Source organism: Ursus americanus, chromosome 6, assembly GCF_024610735.1.
Source record: "Ursus americanus isolate L20-20 chromosome 6, mUrsAme1.1.p, whole genome shotgun sequence".
NCBI classification, from domain to species: Eukaryota; Metazoa; Chordata; class Mammalia; order Carnivora; family Ursidae; genus Ursus; species Ursus americanus.
In genome coordinates, this window is record NC_142132.1 from 68,267,395 (window position 1) to 68,285,921 (window position 18,527).

Below are 18,527 nucleotides of genomic sequence, written 5' to 3' on the forward strand. Positions count from 1 at the left end.
TCTGTTGAGTTTGTCATATGTTCCAGTAATTTCCAATAAAAGAGAAAAGTACTTTTTGTACCAAATAGGTTTGCCTGCAGTGGCCAAATGTAGAGACTTCCCATTCTGTGTTATTTTATACTTCCTACTCCTCTCCTGCTTCCCCAAATAGACACATTATATATAAGACTAGATTTATTGGATTTTCATGATTTATACAGGAATGTTTAAGTGATTTTAGTGTATACAGGATAAAGATTTTATTCCCAGGGTAAAATCTTCTGAAGCTGTGCAATGAAAATTTATGTATTTTTTAATTTATTACAGCATTAACTTAAGGTGCATTCTTCCAAGTAGTCAGTCCAGCCTGTGTTTGGGATTTAAGTGTCTCTTGCCCCTGCTGTCTTTCACGTCTGTTTTCATCAGGGACTGTGGCTTGATCTTCTCTTTCCTCCTTGCACCACAACAGGAGATGGTTTTAGCAGCTAACACTGAACCTCCTAAAAATGCTAGCTCACATTCACTTTGTCCATGGGCAGGCTAGCACACGTTCACCATTCAGGGGAAAATACCACTGCGGGTCTGCTGGAAACGAGTCTTATCTCCAGCACCAGTGGGTGCAGTCAGATAACAGAGAAGGCCACAAATAATACTTCTAATTGGCCGGTGTGCTTCAGTAGTAGAAGACCTTTCATTTATGTCTTTCAGAAATAAGACAAGGGGAGTTCCTTGGAGGCATTAGTTTGCAAATGACTTGCCCAAGGTCACCTGGTAATATGACCAGGTAAAGAATTATGGCTTTGTGATCCATTCTCTTCCTCTACAGCCACATTCTTTTGTTCCTTTCTTAGGAATAGAATCAATGACTTATTCATAAAGACTTGCAAAGAGTCACTTCTGCAAAAATGGGAAAGACTGCCCATGCCAGAGGAGTTTATTTATTTATTTATTTTTTAAAGATTTTATTTATTTATGTGACAGAGAGACAGCCAGCGAGAGAGGGAACACAGCAGTGGGAGTGGGAGAGGAAGAAGCAGGCTCATAGCGGAGGAGCCCGATGTGGGACTCGATCCCATAACGCCGGGATCACGCCCTGAGCCGAAGGCAGACGCTTTAACGACTGCGCTACCCAGGCGCCCCCAGAGGAGTTTATTTTGTTCATGGATGTTATTGCTGGTCTCTTGGGGTGAGAGTTACAGGATAGGGAGGTCAGAGAAGATTAGTGGTTTTCTATGCCTACAGTAATTCCTGCTGAAATGCAGAGCCATTCTTCTTGCATTTATCCAAGTATGTAAGTGGAGGAATTTTAAATATAGATACATTTTCTTAGATGCAGGCAACACAGTGTATTCCAGCTCATTAAGAAAGATTTCTTAGAGGATGTTAGCTTGCTGTAAAATTCTTATGAGGTCCAGAGAACCAAACTTGGATGCTTCACACCCAGGAGTGATATAGCCAGGGGAATGTCCAACCTCACCATGCAGCTGGGGCAGTAGAGCGTGCCACTGCCCTCTGCTGCTTGAACCTTGCAGAGCCATGCATTGGTCAAGAGTATTATGCCCAAGCAGCTTCAGAAATGCTAGACACCTCTGACCATACTGCTAGAAGAGCCTGGGACTACTGCCTCAGGATATTCATCATTACTTCCTGGTCCCACTGGTGTGACAGCAGGCAGAAGTCAACTGGCAGAACCTTCATGGCAAGGGGCTATGGGAATTGTCCTTTGCTTTAACTCTCTATTGCAGTGGAATATATGTTTGGTGGGAACTGGAGTGGTTTTGAGTGAACCGACTGGTAGCAAATGCCAAAACCGTTCTCAGATTTTATTATTTACAATGGTGTGTGTTAAGTCATGCCGTGAACCCATCCCTTTGCAAATATATGGCCTGTCTTCATACTGGCTATCGGGTAAAAACTAATTTCCAAATTCACTTAGATATAGTATATGAAGATAATTAGTACACAGAAAAGCCTATCTATACATTATCATTCTTATTTATTTATTTTTCCCACATATGTATGTATTTATTAATTTAAATTCAATTAATTAACATACAGTGTATTATTAGTTTCAGAGTAGAATTTAGTGTTTCATCAGTTGCATACAACACCCAGTGCTTATTCTATCAAGTGACCTCTTTAATGCCCATCAACCAATAACCCCATCCCTCCACCCTTCTCCCCTCTAGCAACCCTCGGTTTGTTTCCTACAGTTAAGAGTCTCTCATGGTTTGTCTCCCTCTCTGATTTCGTCTTATTTTATTCTTCTCTCTGTTTCTCCTATTATCCTCTGTCTTGTTTCATAATGTCCATATATGAGTGAAATCATATGATAATTGTCTTTCTCTGATTGACTTCTTTCGCTTAGCATAATACTGTCTAGTTCTATACACATTGTTGCAAATGGCAAGATTTCATTTTTTGAGTAATATTCCGTTGTATATATACACACCACATCTTCTTTATCCATTCATCTGTAGATGTGTTGTTCTTATTCAGAACTGACAATTTTGCACACTTATTTTGGAAAAACTCCTATTTCACTGATTTTGCTTGTCCATAATTTCCTTAAAACTTGATCAAAATGGTGGCTTGATGCATGACAAGTGCAGGCTTTGTAGCCAGTTGGATCCAGAGTCACATCTCAATGTTGCCACTTCCTAGCTACCTGATTTGAGGCAAGTTACTAAGCCTTACTGCTTTTCACTGGCAAGAACACTGGTGCCAGTGTTGTAAGCCTTTAGCCTGTTGAGCTCCATGTACCTTAAATGGAATCAGGTTTGTCTGGCCCATGGTGGACACTGATGAATGGTAGTTTTTCCTTCGTCTGACCCCAGGGCAATGATGCCATCATCTGATCCTTTTATTCTGGTTCACCTGTGCATTTATTTTCCAAAGTGTACCACGTATTTAATCCCACAGTATGTTGCTTTAATATTGTTCTTAGGTTATCCCATGTTTATTTTGTCTCCCAGATAAAAGAGAAGAGACGGTGTGTCTTCCTGTTCTCTTTGCCCTGTATCTTCTATCTGAATTCTGCTTCCTCCCTAAGTAACTGAAACAAGTGTGATTGACCTAGATCAGGGCCGCTGTGTCTGGCTGTGCAGGCTCTACAGTGAACAAGAGCCCCGCATCTCATGGAATGCCAGTCACACTGAATATTTATTACCTTTATCATGTGTGTTTTAATTATTAATCATACTACATGTATTATGTGTATTAGGTCTTATCCTGATAAAGTCAGTATGTTATGGAAACTTTTCAACAAAAAGAAGTGAAGTGTCTTGAAGAAGGATACCTCTTTCTGTTTTGCACAAATGCAAGATGTAGGCACCACATAGGTTAGCCGTGGTCCTTAAGAAGTTGATGATGTTGATGAATGACAGGGTAGTTTTGAAAGTTGTTCACTTCTGGAGCACCTGGGTGGCACAGCGGTTAAGCATCTGCCTTCGGCTCAGGGCGTGATCCCGGCGTTATGGGATCGAGCCCCACATCAGGCTCCTCCGCTAGGAGCCTGCTTCTTCCTCTCCCACTCCCCCTGCTTGTGTTCCCTCTCTCGCTGGCTGTCTCTATCTCTGTCGAATAAATAAATAAAATCTTTAAAAAAAAAAAACAAAAAAGAAAGTTGTTCATTTCTTTATATAGCAAATACTTTCTTCATGTCTTGTATGTGCCAGGCACAGTTCTAAGCAGTCGGAGACACATTGACGATAATATACAGTTATACTAGTTTCGTAGAGTTGCCTTAACAAATTACTACAAAGAGAAATTTATTCTCTCATAGTCCTGGAGGCTAGATGTCTGAAATCAAGGTGTCAGCAGGGCTGCACTCTCTCTGAAGGCTCTAGGAAAAAAACCTTTCCCTGCTTCATCCTAGTTTCTGGTGGTTATAGGCAATCCTTGGCATTCTTTGTCTGATGGATACCTCTTTAATCTCTGTCTCTGTTTCTACATGGTCTTCTTCCCTATATATCTGTGTGTCTTTGTATGTCCCCTCCTCTTCTTATCAGGACACAGGTCGTTGGATTTAGGGCCCACCCTGATCTAGTATGGACGCATTGTAACTTAACTAATTACATGTACAGAGACCTTGTTTCCAAATGAGGTCATTCTCACAGATCCTGGGGTCGGGACTTCAACATATCTTTTTGGGGGACACAATTCAGCCAGTTACAGTCATGGAGCCTACAAGATTATAGCTTGAGGTGGAGGAAGACAGACAAACAAACAATAATTATATAATATGTGAGTGATGTTAAGTACTAAGAAGAAAAACCAGCCTCAAGGCACAGGAGTGGGGTGTGTGTGTGTTTCTATTTTAGATTGTTTGGTCTAACCAAAGGCCTGCAGGCCTTTCTGATAAGGTGACAGTTGAGTGGAGACCCAAATTAAAGGAGTAGGCCAGCAGTCTGGATTCTGGGGAGGGATTTTCCAGGCAGAGGAAACAGCCAACACCTTCAGGTCTGAGCATGTTGGGCATCTGAGGAACTGTTGGGCATCTGAGGAACTGCATGGGAGAAACTCCATGAGGGGAGTACAGTGGGAGGTGAGAACAGGGAGGAAAGAGGGAACAGATCACATCCGATTAAGATGGGAAACCATCTCAGGGTTTTCAGTAGAAGAGGACAAGATCTGATTCATGTTTTAAAGGATTACTCTGTTGCGATGGTGATTGGACTATGGAGAGTCAAGCTGGGCATAGAAGGGGCTCCACTTGCAGTTAGTGTGATGGTGCGGACAAGAGATACCAGGGCGGTCAGGCTGTGTGGGAGTGCGAGCTCTGGCCCTGCAGGCAGCACGTTCCCAGGCTAACCAGTCTAGAAGCCCGGCCGTCCCTCCTCCTCGATCCTTAGTTCTTCCCTGATCCTTTATCGTCTGTGGCATCTTTGGGGTAGGTATTGGATTGGAGGCTTTGCTCATTCTGTGGGTACTAATTTGGGGGCTCAGAAATCAATTTAGGAAATACGAGTCACATGTTGTTGCAGACCAGACTTATTTAACATTACATTGTCCTCAAAAATTCATTGGAACTCTTTCTCCTGTTTCTTTTTTTGTCCCTTCCCTTCCCTTCTTGGACAATTTAGACATTTGATGAGATAGGTAAGTAGGCATCCATGATGGAAAAGCTGCAGTGTCTCTTCTGTGGTGTCCTTCCTAGAAGCTCAGTTTCTCACTGTCGATGATGGGAGTTACGATTAAGGAAAGGGAGAAAACTGCAAGGAACCTTGTGGTGTTGGAGTAAAACCAGAGATATCACTGTGAACTCAAAGTTTTCAAGATGAATGAATAGATACAGAAATACCAAGGTAAAAGTGTGTGTGTGCAAATGCATCCAGACGTGTATCTTCCAGCTCTGCCACTGAGAGAGCCTGGAGCAGTGACACCCCAACAGCAGTAAGCATACCCAGAGCCAGTTCTTGGCTTCTAAATACTACTCTACACTGAGAGGACCTAGTGCTCTTTGGAGCCACTGTTGAATACAAGCAAAAATAGTACCAGGTGTGGATAGAACAAGTTGGGGCTGGAAAACAAGGACTTGTTCAAAGAATGGTGGGACAAAAGGACCCAGAATTCACCTTGGATGCTCCCCCTTCCTCCACCCCTCCAGCCAAACCAGGCACAATTTGAGCTTCAATATAAATGAAGATGATACGAGTGGATTATAACCCAAGGATAAAATGGAAAACAGTGAGTCCACGTGTATACAAATAAATACACTGAAAAGTTTCTTGAGGAATGGGATATTTACATAGTTCCAATTGCATTCCCTCTGAATACTTATTAAATACAAATATGAAAAGAGAAGCTTTACAGTGGAAAAGTCTGGCAGATGCCATCTTAATCAAGTGATCACAGTTAACATCATCAGTAACTCCCAAATCCTGTGCCACCTGATAGGAAGCAATGAGAAGAACATGGCATCAAGTCTGATATTCCTACCAAAAATGCAAACCCGAATTTACTCATGAGGGTACACCAGACAAACTCAAACTGAGTAACATTCTGCCAAATAACTGCCCTATAGTCCTCAGAAGTGCCAAGGTCATGAAAGTCAAAGGGAGACTGAAGAGCCATTTCATACTGAAGGAGGCTAAAGACATCAGAACTCTGCGGTGTGTTATTTCAAGGAGGGTAGGGAAGGCTTTTGTCACAAAAAAAACCATTATTGGGACAACTGGTAAAATTTAGTTGAAGCTTGAGAGTGGATGATAGTAATCTACCAGTATTAATTTCCTGATTTTGGTAGTTGTCTTGTAGTTACATAGATCACATCCTTGCTTGTAGGAAAATACCACTAAACTAGTCAGGAATCTATGGGCATCTGGTCAACCCCGACAATTCTCAGATTGTTCAGGGAAAAAAAAAACTTCATACTGTATTTGCAGCTTTCCTGAAACTTGTGTTTGTTTAAAGTAAATTCATTGAGGGCATAAATTTTGATCCATGAATCAGTAAAGGAGATGCAGGTATAATGCCTAAGTATTTGGCCCGTTCTTGAGGTTAGCATCCTTACTACTACTAAATTCTCTCACGTGTGTATGTGTGGGTTTGGAAATCTCAAAATATTCCAGGGTCCTGGTGCTTCCTCCACATGGTACATGGGGTGAGTTCAAGATGAATGTAGCCCTCCCTAGCAATAGTGCAGTGGTATGTGAACACAAGGACAAAAACAAAGCAAAACAAAATAAACACTGACTCTGGTCTGAGTTGAGCTATTATAATAGAGATGTACTTCCTCAGCTTTGCAATGGATTAATCCAAGTCTCTAAAGCTCATCAGGTTAGATGGTGCCTTGATGCTATTTTTTTAAAGATTTTATTTATTTATTTGACACAGAGAGAGAGAGACAGCAAGCGAGAGAGGGAACACAAGCAGGGGGAGTGCGAGAGGAAGAAGCAGGCTCCCATCAGAGGAGCCTGATGTGGGGCTCGATCCCAGAATGCTGGGATCACGCCCTGAGCCAAAGGCAGACGCTTAACGACTAAGCCACCCAGGCGCCCCTGATGCTATTTTTCCACCATGCTTTTTGGCAGATATAGTGGTCATGTTTATTAACTATATTTGGCTTCCTGAAGGCAAAACAGGAGCTGCATATGTATTAAGGAAGAAAACAGGAAGCACAAATAGAAAAAAAATGGTGGGCTTCTGTTTTATTTCCTTCCAGTCAATCCCATGAGTGAACAACCGTATTTAAACATTTTGTCTGGATGTAGTTTCTTGAGCCTGAAGAGCCATGTCTTTTATTTCTGTGCTTTGTCACTCTCCGAAGGCAATATCTGTAATCCCATTTTTGCTAGCAAGCTTTCCCTCTGTAGTTGGTGGGACACCAGTTTTATCTCTTGCTAAGACTATCATTTTATGGCTAATGTTTATTAGTACTTTGCTTTGGGGTAGAGAAGAAATTGGCCTTCTTAGCCATGAATGGCTTCAAATTATGGGACTCCAGATTATCTTGTCTTGCAAGCTTTGGGTGGAGGGCTTTTACTAGAAGAGCTACACTTGCATCCTTTCTCCTCTGCTTGTAGCAGGGCTGGTCTGGGACTAGTGTGAGGCATGGAAGCCCCTAGAACATAGAATTTAAGGGGACATCACTTTTAGGGCTGTGCAGGTACAGGTGCAGGGTCAGCACCTGAGGGTTGGCACCTTCTTAAATGTGTCAGCACTTGCAATCATGTGAGTTCTTCTCCCTTTTGTGTGTCAAGAAGGAGCCAGCAGGTGCCAATGCTCTGAATTCTTCCTATTATATTCTCCAATATCACTTCTCTTGAGAAGTAGCATTTCCAGGGTACAAGTTCACCACATTTTCACCACTCCTCAAGATACAAGATTTCCAGCCACATACCCAAAGCTCCATCTTTCTACTCTACCATTTTCCCATTTTGATTCTGTTTCTTGTAACATTTTACTTCCACGGAACAATTTCTATATCAGTTAGAAAGTTCATACGACTGTGACAATAGCCTCCCAATCCTGGAGGATTTACTTTTCTTTTGCAGCAAGAAGCCTGGAGGCAGGTAGCCCAGAGTCAGCATGGAGATGTCCTGAGGCTGTGGATCCTTCTGTGTTTGCGCTCAGCCATCCTTAGCATGGCTTGTCTCCTGGTATTCACAATATAGCTGCCGATCTTCTAGCTTCAAATCTGTGTTCTGGGCAGAGGGAAGATAGTGGGCAAGAGGTGCATACCCAATAAGTCTAATTCTCTAGTGAAGAGCTTTCTCACAGGCCCAACCAGTGGCTCATGCTTAGATCCCGTTGGTCACTACTGTGTCCAATCTGCAAGAGAATCTGAAATATAGTTGTTCTTGTGTTTTGTTGTGCTTTTTGGTTTTAGTTTATTTGGTTTTAGCTAAGGACATTGCCATCCCCAATTAGAGCTTGGTTATGATGGGAGAATAGCTGTTGGGTGGGTAACTGGCAGTCTTGTCATAGCTCTGCTTCACCTCAACCATGTCATACCACGTAACAAGGAAAATGGCTGTCAGGGCAGCCTTTGGCCCAACTTGCATCCCATGCCTTATGGTTCCCATCACAGAGAGGAACCTTTTTCCTTACAGTTCCTGTACGTCAGTCTCAAGAGGGCTCTGGTTGTCTTGAGTGGCACACCCGCCCCTGTGATTACAGGGGACATGAGCCATTCTTGTCCTCACCTTACCACATGGGGGACGGGAGGCTTGAGGACAGGATGACAGAGGAGAGTGGGTTGCCGCTACAGGCACATATCTCTGTGTCAGATTTCAAAAGAAGTATACATGGCCAAAGGCAAAAAGAGAGGCCTGTCAGGGGAGAGAGAAACAACATTCAAGATGGAATATGAGACCTGTGTAGAGGATTCTGGTGGCAGTTGGGAGCCTGGCTTGGCTGCAGAACAAGGGAGAGAAGAATGATAAGGTACCAAGGAGCTGGTAGTTGAAAAACATTTATGTTCTCTCTAGTAAGATTCTGTAGATTCTTCTCTCTAAAGAGGAAATGTTGTTACCTTGACAAAATACCCACCTCAAGCTGTCTCTTCTATCCCACTTGTTTCTCACCTTATGTGAGTTAGCATCAGGTTCAACTAGACAGAAAATCCCAAAGAATCGTTAATTATAGTTGCTTCCAATAGGCCTGATTTGTTGTTGTTGTTCTCACATTACTGCACAGGTAGGAAGTTCCAGCCATGCCATGGCGCCTCATGGTTTCAGCCACTGCACGCAGCCAAGCCGATGTTATCTTGCTTCTTCACGTGTGGCTTCAACCTCATGGTCCATAGAAATGTGGTGACAGAGGCAGAAGGATGGGAGTCAGGGACAGAACATATGGTGCCTATGCATTCTGTCCCTTAGAGAAGGCTCCCAGAAGCTGTGCAATGACACTTCCAATTATGGCCCTTTTCCCAAGTCTTAGTCTCTTGGCCACATCTAGCTGCAAGGGAGGCCCAGCCCAAAGCCTTATTGTGTGGATGGAGAGAACAGAACCTGAGGAGGCCCTTAGCAGACTTTTTCCAGGCATCATCCTCTTCTGCTCTATCTGGAGGTCATAGGGATTGTCAAGCCACGGACCCCAGGGGGCCTGGTTGGCATGGATCTGTACTTGCCCCTCCCAGCGGCCCAAGGACATTTCCTTCCAGGGGTGGGCTATGCCTCTGAAGGCAGCCTGAGGGAGCTTCAGCAGCAGCTTTTGCAAGGTTATAAAGAATAGCTCTTGTCCACAGCACAATTTAGAATCTCTGCAGTGATAAGAAGGCACACCGATTTTTAGCAGAGGTAGGAAAGAGCAATAGACAGTGTTCAAATGGAAGTTACCGAACTGGATTCTCAAGGGGGCGTTGTAGCATCCACAGGTTGCAGGTTCTGAGAAGGGTGCTTAGTTCTTAGAGCTCATATGTCTGCCGTTTCTCCTGTGTAGTGTTTGCACAGCACAGCACGCCTCCTGTGACCTACACCAGCACACCACAGCTGCGCTGAGGCCTCTCCTTGGGTGCTCCAATTTTCTTTTCTTTGGACAAACACAATCTTTAGCCATGTCTAGAAAAGTGGTCAGAGTTTTGTTTTTCCCATTGCTCTTGTTAATGATGCAAATGCCATGGCCATTGAATTTATTCTCCATGGGAAAAATGAATTCACTTTGGCTCTAGTGGGGTCCAACTTTTACACAGGTTCATTACTAGGGGACACCTACCTGGGCTGGCAGGTAAGTTTCTATGCACCTGGAGATCCTTCCTGCTCGCTGCAAGAGTACTAGACCCCATTGGTGTCTTCACAGGCTTTGTGTTTTCATATTGATTCTGTTATCCCAGAAAGGCCTTTTCTCGGGGACTAATTCATACCTTCTTTTGGGGTAGAAAAGCTAGAGGGAATTATTGTAAGTGTAAAATGCAAACATTTTGTCATCAAATCATTAAAAACAAAGATTTAAAAAAAACAAACTTCAAGGGTTGTAAATATCGAGGGTTCACATCATCCTTCTATGACATGAAGGACACTTCTCTCTGATATGCCTGGTAAACAATCATCCCATCTTTTTCCTGCAGCTATACTGAACAGGTCTAATTGTTCGAGAGCCTTCTCTTCTACTGAGATGAAGTCAGACTTGAGTAGGAGTCTATGTCATTCTCACTGAATGCAATATATCTTACTTTCCATAAAGAAAACACAGGTATGTGTTCTTGCCTTATGCCTTGGATACTACAAGTCACAGTGCTCTCTCTCACTATTGGGGAAGGTTGGAGCTTCCCAGATGCTTTATTAAGTATTGTGGGCTCCAAATAGGATAATGTACAATTAAGAATCACGGAGGCAGGTGTTTTTTGTTTTTTTAAAGATTTTTATTTATCTGAGAGAGAGAGAGAGAGAGAGCGCAAGCTGGGGGAAGGGCAGAGGGACAAGGAGAATCCCCGTCGAGTGGTGAGCCTGACGTGGGACTCGATCCCATGACCCTGAGATCATGACCTGAGCTGAAGTTAGATACTTAACTGACTGAGCCACCCAGGTGCCCCAGCAGGCGTTTTTATAACGAGGAAAATTGAGGTCAAGAGTTTTTGTTCACTTTTCCTGAGATTATGCAGGAAGAGGGAATACCAGCGATGCATGTGCTTCCTCCTACTCCTGGTCTTGAAGGCTTTCTCCTCCAGCATGCTGCAAGCTAAGGAAGCTGGGGATGGGGCAGGAGTTGGGGTGGAAGAAGATGGGTAGAGAAGATGAGGCACAGTGGCTGAACCCCAGAGCCTCCCCTTCAGCCTTCCTGCATGGCTGTAAAAAATGTACCATTTGATTTCCAGACACAGACTGCAATTTAACCTCTTCTTGATGCCTTGGGGGTAATATTATATATACTAATTGTTTGTTAAATAATATTTTTCAATTGTATATAAAATCACACTTTACTTCTCAGACTGTGTCCATAGTCAACACAAAGATCAGGAAGGGCAATGTGATTATCTTCATTTTATGATCGAAGAAGCTGGGATTCAAAGATGCTAAGGAATTGGTGCTCATACTTGTAACGGCAAAAAGTAGAATTGGAACCGGAACGTGTGACTCTAAGTTCACGATTGTCCTCACAGCCTCAGGCTCTGTGGAGTGGGCATGGCCTCGGGCCCCATCATTCAGTGACCGAGGGGACTGCTATGTTTTGAGTTGTGTCTTCTCTTTGTCATTTTCCTTATGCTCCCCTCTCTCCCCCATCCAGGCTATGAGCTATATTTGTGCAAGTAATGTTCCTGTCTATTTCAGCTCTTTCTTTTTTAATCTGTTTGTTTTTATCTGTTAGGACCTTAGAAATGAGAGGAGCAAGATGGTTTATATCTTTATGTGTGGCAAGAGAAAATGCTGAGTGGTAGCCTGTCAATAACATTCATGGAAGCTCTGACCTCCCTTGTTGGTTCCAAAGGGACAGTTCTGATTTGTTTCCTGGTTCTGGGTTGCGTTCCAGGTACTGGGGGATCACTGATTGTTGCATTCCAATTAAGTGAGCTCATAGCCCTCACCGTGCCTCTGTGCTCGTATGTCTGTGTTATATGTGCATTTGTAAGTAACTGGTACAGAGCTGGTATTATTTTGGAATACAGCATTTGTAAAATCCGAGGATAGTTTTCAAGTTTGTACTTCATCTACAATTATCCTGTAGGAACCTCAGTTAGAAGAAATCTCTCTCTTTTGCTCTGAGGTTTCCTTGATATATACATATTTTAATGGTTCTTTGAATACTTACAAGGTCTGTGAGACCCAAGGTCAGCAGGAAGGAAGAGACATTTGGGGAGGGAAGGAAAAAGAGGAGCAGCAAGAAGGAGACAAATGCCAAGTTCCATACCCAGGAGGCGGCGTGCAGCAGCTCCCGCCTCCGGAAACCTCAATCACAGCTGTACCATTGTGACCTAATTTTGGTTATAGATTTCCTTTCTTATTTATATGTTTTCTACATTCCGTTCTCTGGGCAGAGTTTTTTTCCTGGTATAACTTTCCATAAAGCCCCTCAAAGTTAAAGATCTTCCAGTCCTAGCGTTTACCTTATCTGACATTTAGTTTCGTTTCCTTTAAGTTTTACCCCTTTGGTTGCTCTAAAAGTCTTTGTTGATGGATGAATCTTGATGGTTTTTAAGAAGCCAGAAGTACCATTTTCCCCCCTCCTCACTGATTGATTTTCGTGATGGATCCGGAGTGTAATTTATACACAGCTCAGTGGTACTAATCTTGTTTTGTTGTTGTTGTTAAGACAGCTCTGACGATGAGCTGCTACTTTGTCTTTGATTCTTAATTCAGCATTAATGAAACACCATCCATTTGTGTTATTGTCGATAATAGTTAAAAATGTGCTTAAGACTTCACCATGCTTGTTTTCAAGTTCTTGGTGGATTTCCTTTTCCTCTTATGCTTGAAAGGTTTAGCAAGTAAATTTAAGGTCAAACCGGGAGAGCTAAACTTCTCCCTGGCATGCAGGCTTTCCAGGTGGGTGTTTTTGTCCCAGTGGGCTAAGCGACTGTCTTCTGGCCAGTGCGTGGAACTTTGCGATGCGGATTTGCTCTGAGTTTATCCCTAGCTAATCTCCTTTTTTTAAAAAAAATAATAATATTTTTTAATTATATTATGTTAGTCACCATCTCCTAATTTCATTTTTGTGGCTAACATGCCTCACGAAACATACAGATGCTGAGACTGGACAGAAAGACCTTTTCTGAGAAAGGCTTCATCTTCATCCGAATGAGTCAGAATGAACTCCGTAAGGGGGTCTGTTTTTGCAAATGCACAATAGCAATTGCAGTCTCTCTTGCAAACAGAATTTTGTGTATAAAAATAAGGTGCGAAGTGATTACAAATACTTCTTAGGTATGCCTGCCTACAGAGAGGGTGTGTGTACTTTTGTTGTGTACTTTTGTTTCCCTGCGGGAGTCTGTTGTTTGGGATGTGGCTGAAGGTGACATTTCCAGGCCCCGGGCAAAACCTGAGAGGGTTTCCCTGCGTCTCCCTCAGGGGCAGAGCTGCTCAGCCTCGGGCTCTGAAGCTTCCGCACCGGGTCATTCCTGTTGTCTGGGGCTGTCTGCCACCGCAGGGTGTTGAGCTGTGTCGCTGGCCTCCCTAGCAGCCTCTCCTCAGTGTGGGGATCAAAAACGTCTCTTGCCAAATATCCCCTGGGGATGGAGCTGCCCGAGGTAGCAAGTAAAAACACAGGACGCCCAGTTAAATTTGAATTTCGAGTCAACTGTAAATTTTTTTTTATTGTGGTTAAATATACATAACATAAAATTTGCTATTTTCACCATTTTTAAGGCATTGAGTACATTCGCTTGCCGGGCAACCATCACCGCCATCTATCTCCAGAAGTTTTTCAGTCTAAGAAGGACTGAAACTCTGTGCGCATGAAACAGCACATTCTCATTCCTTCCCATCCCTACCTCCCCAGCCATTCCACTCTGTCTCTATGAATTTGACTCCTCTAGGAGCCTCATCTAAGTGAAATCCTATAGTCTTTGTCCTTTTGTGACTGGCTTCTTTCCCTCAGCATCATGTCCTCAAGGTTCATCCATGTTGTCACCCGTGTCAGAACTTCCTTTCTTCTTAAGGCTGAATAGTATTCCACTGTCTGGAGAGACCACAGTTTGTTTAACCCTTTATCTGCTGATGGGCACTTGGGTTGTTTATACCTTTTGCCTGTTGTATATAATGCTACTATGAACATTGTTGCTTATGAATAATTTTTTTAGAATAAGTATGTACCATGCAATTTTGGAATATACTTATATTAAAAATTATTCATTGTTTATCTGATATCAAATTAACTGGGCACGCTGTATTTTATTTTATTGGGTAATCCTACCTGGTTGAAAACCATGGCCCTGGGCACTACCTTCCTTCCTCGGGCCCTGGCTTGGGGCTGCAGGGACAACAGTTGAACTTGTGTGTTAAATCCTGGCTAGTCCATGACTTTGAGCACATTGTTGCACGTGCAGAACAATGTGGGTATGGTAGCATTTGCTTCCTTCAACTTTGTGGGTCAACAACCATTGGCTCTTGGTAGGGGAAGGGTGATGCAACTATTGACCCTTCATTTTGATTGGCTCCTCACCCACTTTATCTGCTAAATTAATGTTTATTACGGTGTTTGTAGAGAAAATAATATCATGTTTGGATTCTTCAAAGAGTCAAGTTCAAGAAACAAGTTGGGATCCTCACCAGCTACTTGTCCCCTTTTCGAATGATCTCTCTCTTCCCATTTTGCATTTTCTATCACCCAGAGAAGGCCACTTAATAGATTATTTTTACCTGATTGAGGAGAGTTGAGTGTGGACACCTTGAACTTTGTGTCTGAGACACAGGGACTTGGGTGAACCCTGGCTTTGCCACCCACTTAGGGCAAGGCACATACCCTCAACTTCAGTTTCCTCCTCTACGATGCAGGAATTTTGTCTTTTGACCTCTTCTTCAATGGGGTCACCCTACGAGGTGAAGGCAATAATACAGGTACAACTCCTGCTGTGGGAATATTTGGCACAGGGCAGGTGCTCAGCTAGACTTAGCTGTGGAGCTGGGGTGAGGCTTTGGTGGTACAAAGATAGCACCAATTACTAACATTTATTAAGCGCTTACTGTGTTCTGTGCATAAGCCTAACGTTTTTGCATGTATTGTTGCATTTAATCCTTACATTGAGCCCAGGAGGCTTCTATCATTATAATCTGTTTTCACAGATGAAGAATGTGAAGCACAGAGAAGCTTAGTTTACCCAAAAGTGAGTCTAGTGAGTGGTGGAGCTGGGATTGGTGTCAGGACATCTTGATTCCAGAGTGAATAGCCCTCCTGACACTCAGCCACACATCAGCCTTTGGGATGATGCTTCTGGAAGGAACACAGGGTCTAGAAGTGATGTGTGCGGGGGGAACTGAGGCAGGAGGGGACGCCAGATCAGCTAGGACAACCCTGGAGGTCCCTCCCTTCAGAATTTTTGCAGAGATCCCTTTCTAGCCCCTTGAGCCCAACCCTCAGGTGGGATACTTTTTCCAGAACACCTTCCATGATTCCAACCTACTCAGAAAATCCAGCTTGTAAAACATCATCTGAGTAGCACCCAGGACTCAAGACCCAGTGCCTAACTTGAGGAAATGCTATATAATGCCATATATATATATATATATATATATATATATATATATATATATATATATATATTAATTTTACAAAAGCCAAAATGGTATTAATCTACCTACACTGCCTCAGTAAGAAGTCCACGGGTTACCACGTAGCGCTCCTGCGCCGTGGCTTCCTGGGGCCCCTGCTTCTGTCTCGCCCCGGCACCAGGTGTTTGAAGGTGTTGGCAGTTCAAACTTCTGATTGAAAAATTTGCCTCATCTTTCTCTCCTCCTGCAGTGTTTTGCTTTGGGGCCTTGAAAGGAGCCTTTAGGCAGTGACTGCTGTAGACAGACATCACCTCACCTGGTACGTTTGCCTTCACAGACAGACTTTGCGCCCGCACCCCGCACCCGTTCAGACTCCCCCTGCGGAGTGCCCGTTCGGGCTGGTTCTTGGGCGTGCACCCAAGAAAGCATCTCTGTGGGGGTGTGGGTTGGGTCAGGACGTGTTTCCAGCGCCATGTCGGTGCAGAAAGGATGTCGGCAGTTAGCTCTGGCTTACAAGGTCTTCCTATGACCTCAGATAGGGTGTCAGAGGGTGAAAACTGGAGCGGCCCAGGAGCTGGAAATGAGAATTCTGCTTCCGCGTAGCTTTCTCTTTGCACCGAGAGCACCATTCCCATGGGAGGAGGCCCGATGGGCGCTTAGGCGATATGTGTTTGGTTTCTGAAGTTCTAGATTGGAGCATTCATTGGTAGTCATTGGACAAGTGCTGCCCGTGTCCCTTTACCTGTTCTCTCCTGTATTATGAGCTTATTTCGCTCTTTATTTTCTCGATTGAATAATAATTCAATCACAGAATTTAAGGAGCTTGTCATATAAATACACGTATGGTGACAAAGATGGACTTTTTTCCCCGGGTGGGTAAGGGCAGTGATCAATCAAAGGAAAGCACCAGAAGAAACAGAGGGAAGGCCCCTAGCTCCCTCATGGGCTGTCTGTCCCTGGGAGGACAGCCCACACGTGGCGTGCCTGGACCCTTCACAGCAGAGCACACACAGCTGTGCATACAAGCGAGGCTGCTTGTTTGTTCACATGTGGGAGCTGGAAGGGTAGGGAGTATTCTTGTCAGAGATGGTGCGCGTGAGCACCGCAGTTCTGGGACAAAGATATTTCTCCTGGGAAATCGATGGAAACATTTGTGTGATGTGCAGCAGAGTGTGTGTGGGGTTGTGAATATATCTGCGGAGGTGACATGAGGATAATCATGTGAACCATCCGAGGGGAGAAGAGAAGGGGGGAAATTGGGAATCCTCATTTTCCTTATGGGGTGCGCGTGAGGGTCTTCACGGCCAAGCAGAAGAAAAAAGCAACGGTTCTGTGGATATAACAACATTTGCAACAGCATTTTTTTGTTTTGTTTTGTTTTGTTTTGTTTTTTAAATGTTTCTTTTGCTGCGATTATTGGGCTGGTACCAGTCAGTTCAACATTTGTCTTGTGGAGAAGGTGAGGTTGGGATGGCATTGTATATGGCAAGGTTATTCTGGACTTCAAGCTTCATCTCTATGGTAAACTCGTCTGGAAGCTTTGCCTGCCTCCCCCTCCCCCCCCCCCCCCCCCCCCGTAGCCTCCCTGCAGGATTGGAATGGTGTGCAGGTAAGAATGTGTGGGCCTAGATCCCAGCTCGCTCTTTGCATAACCTTAACCAGGTCACATGCTGCTCTGGTCTCAGTTTCTTATCTAACAGATGGGGATAATAGAATTAGCAACTCAGTGTGAGGCTGCACGTCTGGGAAGATCTTTAGAGCACTAGAGCGGTCTGAAGCTGGCATGGCTTCCGTCAGAGAGTTGAGAGTTCCCTCACTCAGGAGCTGGCCAAGCTGCCACTGAATGGCTGAGAATGTTCACAGGTCGTGGGACAAGACGACCTCAAAAGTTTCTTCCATCAGTGAGATAACACATGCGAAGTGCCTCCTATTACACCTGTTAACAGGGTAAATTGCCCCCGCCCCCCCCCAAAGGTATTTCCAGGTTTTAATCCCTGGTACCTGTGAGTGTGAACTTATTTGGAAACTGGGTCTTTGCGACATAATTACTTTATGTATCTTGAGATGAGATCATCCTGTGTTTAGGGGAGACCCTGAATGATTCAGTGACTGGCGTTCTTTTAAGAGAAAGGAGAGGGAGGCGTGAGGCCCAGAGACATCCGGAGGGGAAGGCAGCGATTGGTGTGAAGCATTTGCAAAGCAAGGGTGCTGGCAACCACCAGAGACAAGGAGAGTGGCCGGGAACAGGTTCTCCCTGAGAGCCTCCAGAAGGAACCCACCTTACCACACCATGAGTTTGAACTTCTGGCTGCTGAGACTGTGAGACAAGAAATTTCTGTTGTTTTCAGTGACCCTTGTGGTACATTGTCACAGCAGCCTCAGGAAGCTAAGACAATACCTGACCCCTAAGAAGCCCTCGGCAATGACGAGCTGTGCCAGCTGCCACTGCAGTGACTAGCAACACTAGCACTGTGTGTTCCTGCAGAGAACCTGTTATTCCACTTCCAAGAACATTCCCAGTCCTGGGTTGTGCTTGTCCGTTGACTTACTGAGCGTAAAAGCTCTTCTACAAACCCTGCTTGTGGACAGACTTAGGAGAACAGGACGTGTTTATTTATGGATGAGCAAATTAACAACTCTAGCTTCAGTAGAAATTCTCTACAATCCCAGCCCATGTGAAAAGTAGGTGTGCATAGAAAGCACTAGTGTGTTGTCTATGTGAAGTCTAGAATACAGAACTCAGGATAGTCAAATTCAGAATGCCAGATCAAGTAGCACAGCATCTGGTATGGCAGGGGGACAGGGCTCTTTCCGGAAGTGTGTCTCCGCCTCTTCACCACGTGCTCCTTGGTTCTAGCAGCTTCTGTGCTCATGGCGCGGAGTGGCTGGATCTGGAGAGTTCACTGTTGCGACTCACAATTTTTCTAAACTTGGTGATTAGTCTCAGGCGCTCGTATCTGCACC

General features: G+C 44.1%; 1 protein-coding gene across 2 annotated transcripts in view; it reads left to right on the plus strand.

Moving 5' to 3' along the window:
- The window catches only part of DISC1 (DISC1 scaffold protein), a 364,802-nt gene that overhangs the window by 241,236 nt on the left and 105,039 nt on the right, over positions 1 to 18,527 (plus strand). Inside the window, exon 10 of one of the 2 annotated variants that reach the window (XM_087863118.1) lies at positions 10,490 to 10,808. The exons of the other annotated variant lie outside the window; for it this stretch is intronic. Coding sequence (XP_087719244.1) covers positions 10,490 to 10,578 — 89 coding nt within the window. The 3' untranslated portion in view covers positions 10,579 to 10,808. Of the gene's footprint in view, positions 1 to 10,489; positions 10,809 to 18,527 lie in introns of those variants that run through there. 2 annotated transcript variants of the gene reach the window in all.